Below are 21,367 nucleotides of genomic sequence, written 5' to 3'. Positions count from 1 at the left end.
ATAAGCTGTTTAAGAGGCACAAAACCAGTGTGTGTTAAATGAAGCAATGTCCTCTGAAAGTCTGCAATACACCACTTTAATATAGACAGATTTCCACTTCATACGTGCACTGCTCCACCTTAGTATCAGTGGATGCCAACGTCCCAAAGGGTTGCTTCAGAGCTGCTACAAACCGCTTCAATTTTCAACAAATTAGGTAGAGCCCTCAGACCGTAGGAAAATCACTAATGTAACCTTCACTTGAAAAAAAATCTATTCAGAAACTCTGAAGTCTAGTTTCTAATTTTAATTCTGCCCAGGAGAGAACACAGTGCAGCTCCACAACTTTGTAATTCTTCCTAGCCCTGAGCAAACAGGGAGGAGAGAGAGGAACAGTTCAGAAATCACATTACATACATGACTGCTGGTGTCCCACAAAGAACTAATAGATCCCATGATAAACAAACAAAAACCCACCCGTCAAGTCCTACTGGTCCTGTTTACAGTGAAGTATGTTGCTCTATCATTATTGGTTCATGGTTGGTAAGAGTATCCTAATAGCACTTGCTCAAGTCTGGAAGGATTTATCTGTACTTCCTCACAAGCTACTATGAGATTAGGGAGTAAAATGAGTTCTGTACAGTAGCCTCACCAAAGAAAGAGGGATACAAAGAAAACAGGAGAGGTCGCTCAAGGGAAAAGAAAGAAACAAAGACAAACACAGAAAGATGAGCCAGTAAGTCTTCAGTGCTGTACTTGGAAAAGAGAAACTTGCTAGATAGAATCGGAATAAATCACTTCAATAAAACAGTGGGGTTTTTTTCTTATTTTAAATTGTCCAGATGTTTCCTCTTTGTAGTTCTCATATTTAAAAAGAAATGCAATAGCTAGAAGTCTGGCCAGCTCACACCAACAGTACTTATAAACCCCTTTGTTGATAGACCATTGGTTTGACTCCATCCTAGTTAGAGGCACTTGGAAGTTCATTTTCAGTGGTAATATTTATTTGCCAATTTTAGTTGAGGTCTGACTTAGCAGATTTCCCAATTACAGAGAAGCTTCAGAGCATGAAGAATGTTGGCAGTCCCAACAGCATGACTGTGAGGACATTTGGAACTTGATTTTAAAAACAAAGTGTTTTTAAAAAAATAGTGGGAGATTTTAAAACAAGTTTTGGCCACAAAACAATATGATGGAGGAACTGTTTGTTTTTACAAAGACTGGATCTTAAGCACATGTTGCTGTAATACTGCAAATAGCCTCATAACATCTGAGACAAATCACTGGCCTTGACATACACTGCTTTCTGATTTTCCATTTTTTCCCTTGAAAAAGTTTATAGCCAGGTACATAACTCAGCTCCCTTAAAGCACACGTTTCGGTTTTGTATCCTCAGATCAATGGGAATAGCACTGACATGCAATTATTTTACAGTCACTTGTGAGGAACACCCAAGCTCATCCTCATCCTGCAAGGAGCCATCCTTATCTCCTGTCTTCAAAGCACTCTTGGGATCACGCTGCTCCTCTCAGCCATGGGAGAGATGTACTGTCTCTTGTGGATCTGAGTCCCTTGATGAATTTAGGGTGTGACTTGCAGGATCCAGAGACAGAGGTACCCTCAATCTGAATCCTCACAAGCTGAAGAACATGTTCACAAGTTGTTTTTTAAAAAACTACACAGACGTTGGCCTTCCAAGCCACAAGAACAATGAGGATGCTTTCATTAACTCAGCTTTGGTTAATACTCCAACAGTCCCACTTACATGAAAAGGAAAAAAGCAGAACCCAGAGAGCAAGCCAGGCACAGATCACACCATGGGGCACAAAAGAAACCCGGAGCAACAAGAGAAGAAATCTTACAATGAATGGAAATATTTTATACAAGTACCTCCCCTCCCATGGGATCAGTGTTCACTCCTCTCCCCTAGAAGAGCCTGGTCTACTGCATTTTGAAAAATGCATTATTTGGGCACTAGGAACAGAGCAAAGACCTCACTGCTTCCTCCTTATCCCTCCACACAAGACTTCTGGAGACACAGCAGCTAATGACTCCTGATGCAGCTTTTTTGCTCTTCCAAACATGGCACTCGCATTCACAGGACAAATCCCCACACAGGGGAAGAACCATACGTCTTAATCAAGACTTAGATGCAAGTCTGAGGGCAGACTTTTGCACTTCCTTTGAACAGCCTGTTTAATTTTGGGAACACTCCTTACAACAAAGTTTCTCTAATGAGCCTCCCTCCTAACTCCTCTTGGTCTCCAATTTCACAACTTCCTTGAAACAAATGGAGCGTTGCTCTATAGAAAAAGCAACACTAGGTCCCTATTCAGCAGAAATGATGGAAAGTTTTCTGAACTGCAGTGTGTGGCTGCTTTGTCCTTCTTTTGTATCTGCACGGCTAATTTTCTTTCACAGGATGGAGAACTGTACATTGATTAAGACAAAATTTCCCCTACTTGCCCACAGACCACACTACAAGCCTCTCGACTTGCTTTGTAGTTTGATGTGAATTCAACCATGATACAATTTTCAGAGCAGATCAATTTGAGAGGGGGAGCAAACACGCAGGAGGAATGAACCAAAAAAATCACTAGGAAGCAGTTACTCAGAGACAGTTACCTGGTTTGCTTTCAGCTTTTTTGAGTAGCCAACAAAAAGCTGAACACATTTGCACAGCCAGCTCGGGAACCATTGTGCTAACACACCACAAGAAATGTATGCTAATATAAAAGAAATGGTTTACGTGGTCTCTGCCCTCCCTCCCGCCTTTACCCACCTGATCTGCAGTCACCACCACCAAAATTCTCTTCTGTGGAGACACCACTTATGATTCTTGATTCAGTACTGAATGAAATTTATACATATGTATATGTATACATCTATAAATGTGTGTACAGTTTTTAATATATATAAAAAATCACATTTTATAAACCCAGAATAATCATTACCTACAATGCCTGCATCTCTTTCCATTCCCCTTTCATTATCACCTACTTCCAGAAGTATAGATTAGGGGGGTTCTTGTCTTCCTGTGAAGTACCTGACGTATATATTCTCATTTTAGCTGGAGTTCCTGGGGACTACAGCAGTATATGTATTTAACAAAACAAAAATGGCTAGATGAAAGATACAGAGCCTCACACAGCTGATGGCTGCTACGTACACTTGACGGGCAGTAATCCTTTCTGTCCTAACTGAATTTAAATTATTTAAATCAGCCTGCTTACATTAACTAGTAAGGGAATTTGTTCCACCGCATCGCCGTCTCCTGCACAGAAGAGGCCATGGCTCGCCACATGCAGTACATCATTTACAATTTACAGGAAAACTAGCAACTGAGACTCCCCAAATTCTGTCTTCAGCACCGCACTGAACAGGGACCTGAGCAGATCATTTCACCTTTCAGCCCAGTTTCCACCTGGGAAAAGAAGGCCACACTATTTACTGTGCACCATTACACCGCGGAAGAGCAGTTACTTCTACAATGGGCAAAATATTGCGATGCCAAACTTCAGAAAACTTGCTTAGCTCTCTCCCCTGTGAAAAAAAAAACTTCACAGCCAGTGAAATACTCCTCTGCAGGTCTAATTTCTTCCACTGATGTTAAAAAAAGCTCAGTTGCTCACTTCAGTGCGGTACGATGAAGTCCTTAACATCTTATCCACTTAGTCAATAAACCATGAGCAGATGCACGACGGCACACAGCATCTCCTCCAGAACTGATACTTGTCAGCAGCATAAGGGAAGGCTGACCTGCATTTGCAGGGCCAAGCCCCCCTATTTATAGGGCTTTTCCCTTGCAAACATCTGGGATTTAATGATGTAATTTACTCTTTTATCTTTCTCCACTGACACCATGATTATAAACTCATAGTTGAGGCAGAGACCTTCACACATATTTCTTTAAACACTCAATTTGCAACAGAAATTTTTGCCTCAGCTCCTGTTCTTTTGGTGTTTCTAACGAGAAGGCAAAACCCAGCAATAATCAGGTATCTCTTCAGCTACTCCCAGTAAAGAAAGCAACAGAATATATAGAGCCTTGGTTTTCCTTTTATCCTTTGTCTTGGAGATCAAAGCCTCCTACCAGGTCCTCAAAGATTTGACAGAATCACAGAAATCAAATATTGAAATGATCTATTAGGTCCCATCTTGTGCATCATCTCCTTGGGCCAGATGAGGATTGCTCTCTGCAACAGTTTTCAAAGCTTTGTCATGTTTGGTTTTTACTGCCATACCTCAATGCACAAATTTTATCACAATTAAAAACTTTCAACTGCTGCTTTCAACTTTACTTGGGTTCTTTATACAAGACAAAAACACCAAAGCCTTTCAACACAGTTTGTGAACACAGCAACTAAATTAAGGGAAGCAAACATTTTCTATCTATCTAAGCATTATGGCCCAGTCCAGTCTACAGCATCAAATTTCAATAGCAAAATACATGGCTGATGATGCATTGTTCTCTGCTCCTACACTTATTTTTTTAATTCTATAAATAAACCCTCAGTGAGTTAGCTAAATAAAATCAATCAGTGAGTTGATGTCAGTTGTTAGACCACCCCATGAATAGTATAAATCCTGTACTTGCACTGTTCCCACTGATACAATGCCCGGCCGGGTATGGTGAATTCCATACAACAATGCTGCTGATCCTGCAGAAGTGACTGCGTGGTCACAACTTTAACCTCTTCAGCCCAGGGATCACAATAACTGAAAGTCTCTTTTCTTTCTGACAATCCTCAGCATGTTTTGAAATTGCCCCTTTTGCCACTAGCTGGGATTGCAAGCTCAACTTTGGGGGTGTATAATACATACCCTGGCACAGAAAGCTACACCAGCCCATAGAGAGAGGAAGCGATGCACATTACAGACCCAGCAGCACCACTTAGGTTTATTTAGTGGTTTATTTAGTTTATTTAGGTATGAGTGTAAAAGCTGGGATTCAATGGCAATAGACCACCAGCCTGTGGCAAGCAAACTGAAGACAGGTCAGGTAAAAATTAAAAATAAAAGCAAATATATCCAGACTAGCCATTACTGTTTAGATATAGACACCACACTTGTGCAGGGACTCCACACCTACCCAGGGAGCTCCGGGGCAGACTGTGACAACCCAGGAAGACAAAGGCAGTGCAGACATCAATTACAAGTCAAAGGGCGAGACACTGCAGATGCCACAGAAAAGCAGATACTCTTTTAAATTCAACCAGTGCTGACCCAAGCAAACCACCAAAAAAAAAAAGTAATCAAAGAAAGGCGCTCAGACTGATAGACTGATGCACACGTTCATGTATGCTTCTGCTTTTTCTCTCCTTTACATGGTTCATAGCTTCCAAAACTACTCAGCACTCCCTTCTTCAGATTCTATGATGTCTGTGAAGAATAATATAATGACAAAAATCAAACAAACGAAAAAGTGGAATGCTTTGGCTTTCTGACATCAAAGACTAAAGCAAATGATTGCATTCAGTCCTTGAATTTAGGAATAGCAAAGACTAGAGATGGTCAACAGCAACGACAGAAGCTCTGGCTTTCAAACAGCTTGCTGAGCAAGGCAGTTAGTTACCTTTCTCCTTGCTCAGTCCTAGGTTATCCCTGGCAAGTGTAATTCATTTGTTCTTTAGTGTAATTAGCATAAAGCATTCCCACAGATATGTGTGTATGGAGATTCAAGCAAGCACATCTGGGAAAACTTGCTTTTTCTTTTCTGCCCATCTATGACAGACACCTCTCCACGCTGTGGCCCAGAAGCGCTGTTGGTAGAAGCCAACACAAGAGGCCTGGAAAATATAAATTATTCTGTATAGTTGCCTCTTCTGGGCATGAGCAATAAGTCACTCAGAATCACACGGTCTGAGGAAAAATTAGTAATAGCTATTGTGCTGTCCCAACACTTAGCACTTCACATACCCGTTACTCCCCATTATCAGTTCTTCAGCTAACTCCTCCCCCCCCCCCCCCCCTTTTTTTTTTGTAAAGACACTTCTGGAGTGTTTCTAGGGAGCTTTGTGACTTACATTTACATGACTAGCAGCCAAGGAAAAAAAACAGTGTCTGAGAGTCTCACCAGTAGCCCTGGTTGGGAGTATCCTTGAGATACACTGTTTACCGGCTGGAAGACTAACTCTAGTTACAGAGAAGAATAAATGGACAATGGGTATAAGTTCTCTGAACTTCTGGGAGCCCTTAAAACAAGGGAGTAGGAGAACATGAAAGAAAGAAAAAAAGGACATAAACCAAGATACTATGCAGATCTAAAGACAACAATCACAAATGTGCAAAAAGTTTTGGAATAAAACAAAGCCCCAATACTTAACTAGCTACTGCTGTGCACTTGGTTTTCAAGCAGTCCATATGCATATGCTAACACAACCAATACACCAGCATGGCATGCCAATAGGAAAAGTAAGGAGCCTGCAGAAATAACACTTACCAAGCTTTTAGTGCAGATGTGGCAGATGTTTAAGGAGACAGTAAGAGGGCCAATGACCCTCTTAATCAAATTTTAAATCAATTTATGAAGAGATGACAGTGACATTCTGTCCTTCAGAATTAGCAATCAAATCTACCTTCAACAATGAAATTACAAAGCTTAATAGTTATTAAATTACAACAGAGTTTTTCTTCTTTCAAGAGTTGTCTCAAGTTCCTAAGCAGGCCAGTAATTCCTCTCCATTTCTCCATTTGTATTCTTGGCTCACAGCCACTTCAGAGATCAGGCGAATTCCAACTGCTGAAATTAATCCACTGTCTCAGGTTTAAAGAGTATCCAGGATAACTTTCATATGGAGGTAGGAGTCTAGTTGTAACCATTACTCCAACCGTGCAGTTTGAAGTGTTTGTTCTTTAAAGTAAAGCTACTGTACATGAAGAGTATTTCATCCATGCACATTATACATAGGTGTACATTCATGCACACTAACGTGCAAGTCATAAACGGTAGGTCATAGACATTACCAAACTAAATTACAGCTGGTATCTGCATTTTTTGAACAATGAAAACAAAAAAATCCAACAAGCAATGGCAATGTTTCTTCGGAAGTCTGATGAAATACTAAAGAAATATACACTTAAGCCTAAGTAACCACAAACGATGATCAAAAAACCCACCTGTTTTTCATCCTTATTTTTGCCACAGACTAGAGTTTTCAAAGGGAGATTAAAAAAGCTAGGCTACCAATTCTTGTTATTTCCTTGTGACTTATAGGTACTCAAATATGGAGATGATACAACAATCACGTTAGAAATAGAAAGTAAGATTTCAGAGTAATTTGAGACCAAAGGCTCAGTAACTTCCTATGGAATTTATGTGCTTTGGAAAAACCCAGCACCATCTCTTTAAAATGTTCTATGACAAATGTGTTTCCCAATGCGAAGAAGAGAACAAATGATAGGTTTAAATAGCACCAGCATACTATAATGATGAGCCCTTATAAAAACAACAAGTTTACACAGAACACAACATTTTTCAAGCTATGTTCTCTCTCTGTCAACTCCCACGCACATTCAGATGCAGAGAGTTATGATCGTTCCATTTCACATTCGCAAAACATCATTCCCCTCCCTCCCAGGTTCAGCAGTAAGTTTTGAAAACACTGTGCTTCAGAAACGCAGACACCTGGAGGTTCAGTCAAGATCTGAGGAGTCTGCTAAAAAAAAAATGCAGGGACAATCACAGGAGATATTAATAAAACAAGATTCCTCATCTACTTTATTTGAACATTAGATTGTGAGTGTAACATATATATTAACCTAAAACTAGAAAAAATTATCAGCAATGATATGCCATTGGAAATTGCTCATCAGTGTTTCCTGAAGTCATTAGTAGATAATTTAGAAATTTGGCATGGAGACAGGAATTGCCCCCATGTGCTGTCAGTGTCAAACTGGCTCTTACATACAGCACAAATTCCACAGCAACAGAAATTATTTGCCATGAGAACCATGAGTTTTCAGGTATAACTTAGAGTCCATTTCTCAAATATTTTAGACCTTTTGAATCAAAGTTTCCACCTGTGATGCCAGAAGTCATCTACTATATTAAAAACAGAGCAGGTGACAATGCTCTTGACCACATTTCAGGCTCAATACAATGACTCCAAAGGGAGTTTGTCCAAACACAATAAAAAAAGACCCACGACGTGCAGTATCTGGCCAAGAGCATATACACAGATTGCTGAACCAGCTGTGAGAAATGGCACACTTTTACATTAAAGTTAATCTCACAGTTAATTGCAATTGTTATTTCTGCTCCATTGTTTTATAAATCTAATTTTATTTATAAATATCCTCCCGGTTTGCTAGCCATGTACACAGGAATTTCCACCCCCCTAATACTTCAAGGGACATCAATCTTGAGGAAATGCAACTCCCACACTTTGACTGTTATACAGGAAAAACAATGTTGTTATGCAACACTACACTGTTCCAAAACATCTCAAAGTCAGACCCTCAACTTCAGCAGTTTCAGAGACAGAAGTGGCAGTTTATCAGCTATGGAACAAATTCACAGAAAATTGCCAACAGGGTCCAGATAATTACAAGGTTTATGCACAAGGCTCCTCTGCAGCAAGAAGAGGTATTCCGTACCTACAAATCTGCACTTGCAGGTATTTAGGAAATCCTTAAAATTTAGGACGTCCAAATACCCTCACATTATTTCCTAATTTAACTGCAGATTGACTAACAGAAATCCTACAAATAGCACTTTCCACACCACTTCCCTAACATTTTCTGCCAAAGAGTTTTGGGCCTTTTTTTCTTCCAAACTTATAAATGATCATAAATTAAGCAACATTGCCAAGTTTTGTTTGTGAAGGAAGGTTAGCAGAGATAACCCTTCTCTCACAGATAACCCCAAGTGAGCAGAAATGAGGCACAAGTTCCTCTCCCTCGTTTTTCTTAACTACATCTTTTCCAGACTTGATATTCCCATTGATTATTAAACTCAAGAGTAATTTTCAAAAATTTGTCTTTCAGAATGCAGCAATTGGGCTCATTTAAAAGATAACTCCTGCCATAACACAGGTAGATAAAACCAGTAAATTCTAAATAGCAAGAATGCAGTTAAAAGTCTCCGTGGAGGACTGCAGCTAACATCCAAAACTCGGCTAGCTCCACAGTGACGACTTCACAGAGCACAGTATCACTATTCAGTAACAATTTCAGATAAACAATAAATAACACATCCATCTTCAGTAAAAGCAGATTTCAAAGAAACATACAGTATAATCTCCTACTCAAAATGTAGCTTTTCTTAGAGTTAAAAAAAATCCTTTTGCAAAAATTGCTAGGAAACATTTGATGATTACACTCAGCAATTCTCTGGTTTGTGTCTTACCAAAAAGACAGACAGTTTGCAAAGCTTTGTGCTCAGTCTCTCTTAGCAACCTTTCCTCAAAGCACTGACCTGGCCTGACACTGATAAAGACTGTGGGGAGAGCACAGGCAAAAGGTGATACGGCTCCAATCATACCTTTTACAAACAGATGCTCTACAACAGATTAAAAAAAAATGGGAACTTGATCAATAGAGCTGCCGCTTTCCAGGATCACAAAAGTGTTTGTAGGACACCTGTTAAGAGCAAAAGCATTCACTCTCTTTCAATGGCCAATTATCCAGCATAAGATCAGAGTCCAGTCAGCACAACTACTAATTAGGGTTCTCCCAGCCTTTTTAATTTACAAATTGCTTCTCCATGCCTTCTCCCAGATTCTGAGAGTTATCACAAATGTCTACAAACACAACTGGACAAGTATTTCAAAGCAATTCTGTTCTGTATAGACTTAATCCAGTGCATTCAAAATAACTTACCCACTAATAGCTTCACGTCTCTGACGGTGAAATCCGGGTCAGGCATTCTATAATTAGCAAAGAAAGCAATGTTAAATACCGTCAAGATAAGTATGGGTACACTTTCGTTACCATAATAAAAGAGAAATAAATGCATAGTGCTCTTTGTCCATAATGCAGTAGGTGGAATCAAGCAAGGCCTCTCTGAAGTGTGGACAGTGCAAGTTTTAATGACATACGTAACATCTTTGCATTGGCAAGTGTACAAAAGTTTCTCTACTCATAATGAAAGAGAAGAGGTGTCTTTTCAAGCACTCTCTAGCAGCACTGGAGTGGGAGGGACGGGAAGGGGTTGGGGGCGATTTCAATAAAACCCTAAACCTTTACAGCTTGTTCCTGCTAAGCAACTCCCATGGTTTGCAACTGGTGGTGCCTCATGTATATTCCCCAAGGTGAGCATTATCACATTTGCCAGTCGATATAAACTGAGGCATAGAGCAGTAAACCAATTTGTTCAAAGGCACATCATCACAGGTTGGATTCACTGCTTAGAAATAAAATATACAAAATAATGAATTAAAGCCCCTTTGTTTTAATGACTATTGCAAACTTCCTTGTCTGGCAGAAGACAACCTGGCTGTATTTGGTGGGTAGGGAAATTGTTGTTCAATTCAAACTGGGCTAATTCAGAGCTAAATTAAATGGTAGCGTAATCGGTTCACCAATGTCGATGCATTTATACGATCACTTCTAACACAGGCAATGTTTTGGGGGTTTAATGTAATTAGACAATAGCCTAGTACATCAAGTGAGTGAGTTTTACATGTCAGGTAGAGAGTAAAATTCTGCAACGTATAGACTGGACAGAAAAAGAAAACAAAACCAGTAGTGGGGTTTCAAAGCTGATTGACTTCATCTTAATGACTGTATTTCACCCTTCACATTGCACAAAAACTGACTAAGGAATTGTAATGAAAAACAGCCCTGTGGAACCTGCCAGCTAGGTGCTCTGTCCCTCTTGTACTGCCCTGGGTTGAAGATAAACAACTTGCTTCTGGTCATAAAGGACTTTTGACATGATTCAGTTAGAAATCAGAATGAAACAGCTCATAGGCAAACTTTTAGAGCAATAGTTTTCACTATTAAGAAAACACTGAAAGCTAAAGTTAAAAAATGCATTTACTGTCATGCATATATCTGGATAACTCTTTGCCAAATTCTGTTTGCCCACTTTCTTTTTACCCTTACCACCTTCCTCTGGTGGGATGCAGAGGCTGGACAGTATCTTTTGTTAGTTCTCCGCCAACCCTCACATCTTTGCATTTAGCTGCGGGGGCCCCACAGCTTTGGAATTTACTCCCTCACTGGAATGAAACAGCCTGAATCTACTGACCTTCAGGGTTCATTCAGAGCTCATCTTTTTTTCCAAGCACTAGAAAGTCAGAAGTAGGGGAATAAGGAACTATTTGTGGATGACAAGAATATGCAAGGCTTATCTTCAAATGAAACAGCTTGCCTGTATTTTATGTCAGAGACATAGAACAATTAGATGGCAATCTTTTTCACATTTGTATCAACCAAAATAAAAATCAACCACCAAGATAGGTAACAACCCTAATCCAGATGCATACAAGCAAATCCAGTCTTTCTGAGAGGTCCCACAGCAGCTGATAATAAACATTACTCAAACTGGAAGAATACAATCCTCCCTAATAATAAAATTGCATGTTTAGCTCTTTGGAGAGCTCACCTGGCATATCCTTGGGTTTTTTTCTCTGCAACCTCAGGACGTATGATACATTAGAGAAAGAGTACACCAAGGGAAGAATTTCAGGCTTGAACACAGCAGGTTTCAAGTACAAGAACCCATTTTGTGGTTGGGTTGCGTTGCGAGGTCCAGCTTTAATTCAAACCCATTCTGCTGTCTGCTGAGACCATTAATGACTGTACTTCTTCATCTCCAGCCCCACCCAGCATAACTGCCACACTCACTCTTATACAATTAGGGCTGGTTTGCTACAGCACGATGATGGCCAAAAAAAAAATTATTTGCTTGAATGTCACTGGTCCTACACTAATCACTAAGTGTTGGTTCATTCGTTTTTCTGCATATAAATCCAAAACACCAACAATGCAAGAACTGAGCAGAGGGTTTTTTTTCCCTCGCTGTTATGCAATTTTCAGGCAAACGCATCTTGCATAAAAACACTATGAATGCTTCCAAAGATTACATATATCATAAAAAGTAGATGAAGAATACTATAGCGGGCTGGCTTGACTTAACACCAAAATATGGCTGACTACATTTGAGATTTTCTGCAATTCTGTTATATACAAATCATGTTGCCTCAAACAGAAAAGAAATGCAAACACGTTAGTGTTGCACTGGATGCAAACTTGGATTTTAGTAAATGTTTAAAGATTTGCTCGAGAAGTCTCCTATTCAAATCCTCATGAGGATGAGCTCTGGCTAGCATACATATCTGATTAACCACAATACAATGCAAGATGACTGCTGTTCAGATAAAAGAGACATCTCTCCAAACAGCATTCTCTCTCCAAGTTACAATCCTGGAAACAGATGAACAACCCTCTAAGAAAAACAGCTCCTCTTCAGCTAAGAGATCACAGGTGGACGTTCCTGCTTCTAGGCATACAAGTAACAGCTCCAAAATATACAAGAAAGCAATTTTCAAAGTTTCATTATAATAATTTTTTCCTCATTCATCTCATTCCTTGCCATTTCAGAGTACCTCCAAGCACAGTAACCAAACTGTTCAGCTATGCTTTGTACATCTGCCAGGCATAGACATGGAAGCTGACTGCTTAACAGCAAACAGAAGTGGAAGCACATATCACCAATTATTCAAAACATCAGAAGTCTAAAAATCATCTTCTATCATATACTTTATAGACTACTGTATCTCAAAAGTCACCCTACACACATGCAGATCACCTAATTTACTGTATCATGACACACACAGCCTCCTCTGGACAAGAGACAGTAGTGCTCGAAAAGATCCAGTAAAGCATAATTTCCTCCAGAGCCTGAAGCGGAACGTAAGGTTCCTGAGTCTCATCAGCAAATTACTCAGATCCAAAGGCAAACTGTCCAGTCTCCCTCTACTGATGGAAGAAGGCAGGCTATGACACTCATTAATTCAAGCAGTAAATGTCAGGATGATGAGACTAAAGGTTCTCAACGTTTTGGATCAGTTAGGCAGGTGTCAATACTATTTTGATCTTGCTGGAATACAACACATACAGCATTTATGTATCTACACATCCACAAAACTCATATATTGCATGCCAGCTACTTTTGATAGATACACGTAAGAAGTGGAAATGTAAATAAAATTAAAATGTGTTATCCTGCAGAGTGCCAAATAGAAAAGTTTGCTCATGCATTTCACTTCTGTCATTTAAAATACACATAAACGATTTTTCCAACCTTCTCTCACTCTAGTGACATTTATGCCCAAGTGCGTACAATTCTTTTACAACATCATTTCAAACTACCAAGTCATGCTCATTTAAAGAAAAAATATTAGAATGTTGAATGTGCTATAAGAGATTACTGATCTACAAATTCTAGTATTTTAATCCCCCAGAGGAGTCAGTATTCAATGATTCAGCAGAGAATGGGAATATAAAAACAATTCACCCAACTAACTGTGAAATGGAGAATTCGACTGATTCCATGCAGGAACCATCCAAACCTCACGTATCAGATAAAATTTGCTCTTACTTTTGTCAGCATACTAATTCATCAAAAATATCTTCAAAAGAAAAAAAAAAAGCTTCAGTATTTTAACTCTCTTCTCTGACAGTGGATTCCAGCTAGAAGAAGAAGTTGCACATGATTTGTAGATGGTTCACAAAAGGGAAAAAGGGAAACAGCCCTAGAAATGAGGAAAGATGTCAGAATAGTATTAGAATGATACCATCAGTTGGTAGGAAACTGAGAAGCTGGCTTGTCAAGCCTGGCTGCTGAGACTGTTTTAAGCTCATCACAGCAAACTGAAACACATATTCTCCTTCACTACCCAAAGCATTAGTGTGTGACAGAGAGCTGGGTAAGTGACTCCAAAACTCTTGCTGTAGATAAGCATTTACTCCTACCTCTTCGCAATCCAGTTCAGAATTCAAAAGACACATTATCTAACTGCCAGAGCTGCAGAACTCCAACTGAAAATAAAGGCAAGCAGCATTCAGTCCTGCTACTTCTTCACTTCCAATGCATGTTCCAAAACTGCTATTTATTCGACTGCTTTGATAATGCTTACAAAGAGAGGTACCTGATCTTCAACGATCGTCTTTGAGGCATGGTCATCTATACATGGATGCATGCTATGTATGTGCGCGTACACATAAGCATTTGAGACCAGGTCTTTTTTTTGCCTCAGCGAAACACAGAAATACATCTATAACCTGGCCTGTCTGTGCACATGACGTATAACCATAAAAGGGGCAGGTACAGACCCAAAGCCCTCCCTTCTTCAAGGTCTTAAACATTACTGGTGGCTTCCAGGAAGGAAGAGGAATAGGAAGGCTGACTGTGAATGCATCTAAAACCACCACATCTTGAAGAAAAACAAGCCAACACATGACACAAAAAAGCAGATTACTCTTTACATGATCTCATTAGCTTGAGGACTCTCTGAACCCCTGGATCAAGAAAGACCAAAGACCACACTCCAAAGGCCGTATCACACCAGGAGGCTTCAATGAAAGCACACAGCTAACCGAAATTGGAGGGGAGTGCCAGGTGGCAGTTCTCCAGATTTCAGGCACAGGAACAATGGGGAAGCCAATGACGATGTGTGAGCTGAGATTCCAGTGTTAAAATGTCAAAGGTGAAATTGCCTCATTACAGAATCCTAAATAATGAGCTATCAAGAAGAAACAGGTATTACATCTTGTTGTTATGGATACCAAGAAACAAGGTATCTTTGTGAAGGATCTTGTGCAACCTTTACAGCGCATGGGGCAGCCTGAGTTCTAAAGCACCACTGTCTGGTACAGGCAGCCATAGGAGACACTGGTCCCAGGCTGGGGTGCTCACTATCCATCTCTGATAATGCCCTGCCATTTGCAGCTGAGGATCTGAAGCCCAGTAATGTTTGTGTCTGTGGGACGCGCTCTCACTTCTGCACTTCTCTGCTGATGGAGCACTAGCTGAACAGGTACTGTTGGCACAGCAGGAGCTGAAACATCTCCACAGTTTTCTTCTTGTACTGTATGGAATTTGTGAACTTGCTCACACACAGGAGGAAGATCTGGCTGCTAGGAAGGTGCAGCAGTATCTCTGGCTCCTAAACACTCCCCAGTTTCACAGAAGAGCTGATGGCTTCATCCAGAAGAAATTCTTGAAGCTTTTATCATTTGTCCTTTAGAAGTGGCAGTTTAAAACCAATGCATATAGAGAGAGCAGTTGCCTCAGATGATTTTCCACCATCTTCCACAGTAGATATGTCTTTCATTGGACCCCTCCAAGAGAAGCATCTCTTGAAGAAATAAACTGAACAAAAAAGTAGCAACGACCTTCAACAACAAAAAAAAAAACCTCCCTGCCACATTGACCAGAGAAGCCAAAAGGAGGGTCAGAAAAACAGAGGCCCCAAAGCAGCAGGAAAAATGGTTCTAGGAGGGAAAGCTCCTGTATTTGGAGGCTGAGAGGAAGCGAGGAACTGGGATGCCAAGTTGGGTGAGTAGAGTGGAGAGCACAACCCTTAAGTGAGCAGGAATTTCCTCTAAATAATAAAGCTCCTGCTGAAGAAAAAAATTATTCAGCTTCAGGCGATGGTTACATATATACATACAGTGTAAATATACATTCGGACAAGCACTCAATGGAGATGTTGTTGGCTCTCTAGGAACTAGGCTGGCCAACAGTGTCACGAATGAACGTAGAACAAATGGTACTTTACATTAAGGAAACTCAGCTGAGAAGATAAACAAGAAAATGATTCATCAGGAAAGACGATACTATAGTCATGTAATATATAAGCTAAGATTAAGGAGGTGGCTTCTGCAGGTGAAGCATAATTAAGCTATGAATATGGAAGACTTTTCTCTGCTTCTCAGGTTTTCATATGAAGGTTATATGGAAGGCTGTAGACTTCAGGAGTATCAAAACAGATGCTTTTGTGTCCCCTCTTGTCCACAAGGAGAGCGGGATTTAAGGATCAATGCTTTCCACTCAACCACACCTTCTTTCAAATAATACAACAGAAAAATTAGGTTATTCTTCTAAGACACCAAATAGGAGCATAGAACTGTTTAGAAACTGTAAGAAGTGACCAGCCTTTCTCACTTAATACCTAGGGTTTCTACCTATCTTCTAAAACATTACAGAATACATGCACATTTTCGTCACAAAATTAGGATACAATCTAGGAAAGGCTTTGCACAAACAAATAAAAAGATGGTATCTTGGTGTTTGCATTTCTTTTTTTAACAAGAAACTAGACTATGTATCCAGGACTAAGTAGAGAAATAGCTGGGCTTAATAACCAAAGAAAAAAATATCCTGGTACAACATAATGGTACAACAAAATAAACATTACTGTAATTACTACTGAGTACCTATTAAGTGCGTCTTGTTCAGAGTTCAACATATAAAACTATTTTACTGCATCATGAGAAGCATCACAGCAACTCCTATTCGCTCTTATAGTAAAAGGACATATGCTTGTCAAATACCCCAAACACTATTTCTTCTCTTTCTCTCCTTCAGTTATATTGGGGTGGCTTGATTCTTTTTAATTAAATAATTGGGACTCCTCAGTTCCCTAAACTTTGAGGTGTTCCAGCTGAAACTAAGCAAAGTAATTATGCTTTCAGAAAATTAATTTTCTTTCAGATATAATCAGTTACACAGTCCTAATTTCCAAAAGTATCAAGGAACATTTATCTAAACTGTGGATTATGTGACTAATCAAGTATATCATTTTAATATTTCTCTCTTAGACACTGTCACTTTTACAAAGAAACTTGCAGGATTCTCTTATTAAAATACCAAATCCTTTATGACTGGACATTAACAAAATGCAACCTCAAAAAGACTCTAATAATACCATGTTTTAACTAGACATTATTAACTATTTACAAAGCTATAACATTCTGAAGAAATACAATTATAATGGAAAACAACAGGCATCATTAGACATTCCACCTGTAACGCAGAAAACAATTGAGAAGTCAAAAATTGAAAGAAGGTTGTTCTGTCATTACAGCACGGATTGGATGCAAGGACCTTTGAATTTTCTTCCTGGTTTTCATCACTGACTTATTTTTGATTGTGTAGTACTATGCTGTATGCACTTAGCTTTTATAGACCTCATTATCTGCTTGTTTATAAGCGGAAAATAATCATTTCTCTTCTCAAGGGTGCTGACAGTCTTACTAATTGCAATACATTTTGAGATCATCAAAAGAAATACCACATAGAAGTGGACAGCATAATGGTTATTTTATAAAAGCATTTATTAATCATCAAGATTTGGTTGTAACTTACTTAATTCCCAGTCCATCCTTATTTCTGAAGATAAGGGGAACTCTGAGAGCTTCTCTTTGCACATACTCAAAAGTAAAATCTGTTTGAATAATGAATAAAAAAAATCCAAAATCAATTACAATGGCATTAGCACCTCACATTACATTTTCTCAAAACGCTCCCCATTTCCCTTTTCTCACCACAGAACTCCACTGTCACGTAAAGAAAAATATAAAGAGAATGCATATTTATAGGTCCAAACCGGAAACCAAATGACAGACAATGCTCTCCCAGCTGCTCTCTATTTTTCCTGTTCACTGATGCACATAAAATAGAATCCAGTCAGAGTTTGTCAATTAAGGTCTGGGTTGAAATACCCAGGCTGTAATGAAATACCAAATTATCAGTTAAAAGATAATCCTAACTAAATTACTGCAAATCAGCCTAGTACTTTTGGGGCAAATGTGTAGTTTAAACTGGATGTTTAAGTTTACACATTCTAAGCTATACATTTCTACTTAGGAAAAAAACATGTTTTCTTGTGAGCGTTATCCGAGTATAGCAGAAAGCCCTGATTCTGTGAACACATAATTTTCTTTTTATGTGAGGGTTACTGTTACTTTCAACAGAGTACTTTTTTTTGTTAATTAATCAGAAACGTAACTGCAGGAGCTGACAGACAGAAATCTTATACAGCTCCTGGCACTTAGGGAAATGGTGAAAAAAGAATAGATTTTATGTGGGAGTCACAGTATAACACACAAGCAAACTGAAAATTAAACCTAAGTTTGTTATGTTAACACTGACCAGTACCACCTTGTTGCTTCACTCTGAGGATTACAGAGAACTGGCCTTTCCTGGGGATTTCTTTATGCAATGGTCTGATACAATAGCAGTGATTTGGGGATTAGAGAGGAAGTTACAAGGCAGCGATTTGGGTGAGCTGTGCCTACAAAACCCCACACTCCATTTGGAGCCTTCTGCCACAGAGAGAAGAGGAATTCCTGCAGTGGCCACGTACTGTTTCTATGGTTCTGCTATTCCCCCTTTCTTACAGGAAAAAATGACTTATATAGCATCCACACACTACCTTAAAATGGAAAACATTGCTTGACTCTTCAGCACTACAAAATACACTACATGCTGCCAAATATACTATAAACTTTATGTATTATATTCAGGTATACACAAGTAGTTTAACTTCTCCAAGATTCAGCCAGCAATGTACACGCTTCCTAGGAGAGCATGAGAACCTCAGAGCCGAGCTTATATTGGTAACGTTTCTCTGCTGTAAAAATCCATACTGAAAGAAACAGGGGAAACACAGGGTAAGCTTCCATGCCTGCAGATGCGTTTCCCTCTATTTTTACAACTTTTTCTTTGCTGTATTCAGTTAGTAATTATGACAAGTAGGGATATAATATTCCTACTTAGAGTTACCAAATCAGAGCACTGTAATTATCCATTTACAAAAACATTAAAATTACAGAAACTTTATTGCTACTAGTCTCAAAATAAGTGTAATGAATACTCCAATTAACTAAGGTTACCAAATAAATATTTCTGTACTAGAGAAATCTTCATTCCCATTAAAACTATTGGCTTTAGGTAAGCAAATAAATAAACCACAGATATTTTTTAAGGACACTCATCCACAACAGAAAGTCAACAAACATCAAGAAGAGTATCGGTGGAAGCTGAGGCAGCTATATAGTCTAGCAGACTAGAGAACAAGTAGCTATGACAAACTGCATTCAAGCCAAAAATCATGCCACTGCCTTGCAGCACCTCGAGGAAAACCTCCAACCCACATTCCCGGCAAAAAAAAAAAAAAAAAAAAAAAAAAAAAAAAATCAAAGAAGAGTTATCGTTAAAAGTAAAAACGAGGACATGGGAAATAAAAATAAATAAATATATCGCTCAACCAATTCCATGTGTTCATATAAACTGACTTTTTTATTCTTACTAACCACTGTCATTGTTTTGCCTAGATTCAACTCCTGGATTTATAGAAAAAATAAACCAATAGTAAAAATAAAACCAGAGCAAATAGGAAGGCAGACTCTTTCTTCGTAATACCCCAACAAAGCATTTAAATCCCTTGTGGGGTCGAACAAAGCAGACACAGACCACAACAAAATAACAAAAGACACTCATTTATTTTCAAGTTCCCTAGAAAGGAGAAAGCTACCCAAAGATTGCAGAGCTGCTGAGCTAGGGAAGCTGTGGATTGCACTATAGTTAGCATGTAGCAATAGCAACCACTGGAGTATTTGGAAGTTGAGGGTAGAATGCAATCATTTTCTGGAAAATTAATTAACATTTTCCAGCTAAAAAATAGGTGTTTGTGTTTTGTTTGGAGGAAGAGGGGTCAGGGTTGAGCTTATCTCCTAAACAAATACCTTCCTAAATAAGATAGGTATTTAATTTCTCCACCACATTAACTTTTCTAAAAGGAGCTTAAAATGCTCATGCAAAACTAAGCCTAGGGGAGAAAAGGAAATTTTCTAAACTAGATTAGTGGCTCCACAGTTATAGCCATTTCAGGAGGATTACACCCAAAACTACTCTTTCCTGAGAAAGCCGGCTTAGGCAGGGAGTCCTCAATAAGGCCGAGTTTTGGTGATAGCCATCTGGGATTCAGGATCCGTTTCAACAATGCCGCAGTAAATAAAGGTGACTTGCACCCCCCGCCCCGGCCCGTTTGATTCCCGGGCAAACTGCTCTCCTTCTCCTTCCTGCCAGGCAACCATGCTGCAGAGCTGGGCTGTCTGGCTTTGCTTACCGCTCCGAAATTTAAGTCACCTAAGCAAACCAAAGAACTTTGGGGAGGGGAGCGTTGTAATTTAATATATTATAGAAAGACAAAGAAGTTATTGACTTTAAAGTCTCCAACCCTGGCGAACAGGCTCATCAATTGCATCCTTTTGCAAAAGGGGTCCTGGATTCAATAGGGGGCGGAGGGCGAGCAGGAATCACCTCCGGCTAAGTGGGGGCTGGGGTTTCTGCCTCTCCTTTGCCAGGACCTAATTCCTGAACACCTCGGTGGTGCGCTGGGGTCACGGTAGCGGAGCACGCTGGAGGTGGGGGGAGCGCAAGGCTCTGCCATTTATCACTACGCCGCCTCACAAGCGCCACGTCGGGGCAAAAACCGCCCTCCGGGTGCGGGGGGACAGGATGGGACGGACGGGGCAGCCCCCCGACGGTGAGGGCTGCAGGGCCCCGGTGCAGCAGCCGCCCCCCCCCCCCCCCCCCCCGCTGCTCGGCCCGGCGTCGTCACCGGATCCCCGGGCAGGGGGGCGCGGGCGCGAAATACGAACCCAGGCGCGGAGCTACACGTGGAAGCTCCGGCAGCGGAGCGAGCCCGGGCTGGGCAGCCCCCGTCGTCACCCCCCCCGGCCCCGTCCCCGGGCAGTTACCTTTCCCGTCCATGGCATGGACGAAATCCCCGTGATACATTTTACTCTTTAATTTCTCTTCCAAATTGAAACTCCTGATGCTGACAATTTCCTCCACGTCCGAAAGGTCCTCGTTCTCATCGTATCGCCTTCTGCCAATAGATCGCTAGAAAACAGACAAACAAAAAAACCCCACATTGTCCGGAAAAAAAAAAAATAAATAAAAATCGGGGTCGGTAGGGAGGAAAGTGCATGGATCGTGCAGGACAAGTTGATAAACATTTTGGGGGAAATAATGAGGATGGCAAGACACAAACTGAACAAAACCTAAACCCAAACCCAAACAAGCTACAACACAGCTGCATGCACAACCTTTTCCATCCCGTGACACGGAACTAGACAAGAATAACAGGTGTTTGGCTGCAGGAAAACTAAAACTTGGGCTGCTGTGCAGAATCTGGCGGTTAAAGGCGAGCAGGAGACAGGCGCAACTCGCGGAAAATTCACAAGCTACAGCACCGATGTGCTTTGCAATCCCGTAAAAAACCGTGAACGGCGGCCAACGCTCGTTAGCAACCGGATCATTTTTATTATTACTATTATTTTTTGCACGTGAATACAAGATAATTCCCCGGGGAAGGGAAGGGGTGCGAATCATTTAATCCGATGCACAGCATCCAGGTTTCGGTAT

At 40.2% G+C, this 21,367-nt stretch overlaps 1 protein-coding gene across 11 annotated transcripts in view; it reads right to left on the bottom strand.

Moving 5' to 3' along the window:
• Nucleotides 1–21,367, bottom strand: part of KDM2B (lysine demethylase 2B) — a 127,483-nt gene that overhangs the window by 97,984 nt on the left and 8,132 nt on the right. For 7 of the 11 annotated variants that reach the window (XM_030024213.1, XM_030024214.2, XM_030024210.2 and 4 more), the window contains 3 exons: nt 20,698–20,842; nt 17,300–17,378; nt 9,802–9,848 (listed from right to left, as the gene is read on the bottom strand). In XM_030024213.1, coding sequence (XP_029880073.1) covers nt 9,802–9,848; nt 17,300–17,378; nt 20,698–20,842 — 271 coding nt within the window. Of the gene's footprint in view, nt 1–9,801; nt 9,849–17,299; nt 17,379–17,478; nt 17,494–20,697; nt 20,843–20,993; nt 21,300–21,367 lie in introns of those variants that run through there. The other 4 variants (XM_030024217.2, XM_030024211.2, XM_041125710.1 and 1 more) reach the window with 4 other exon arrangements.

The sequence above is a fragment of the Aquila chrysaetos genome, chromosome 9, assembly GCF_900496995.4.
Source record: "Aquila chrysaetos chrysaetos chromosome 9, bAquChr1.4, whole genome shotgun sequence".
Lineage (NCBI taxonomy): Eukaryota > Metazoa > Chordata > Aves > Accipitriformes > Accipitridae > Aquila > Aquila chrysaetos.
Note: the sequence above shows the minus strand (reverse complement) of the source record. Positions and strands in the feature narration are given on the sequence as shown.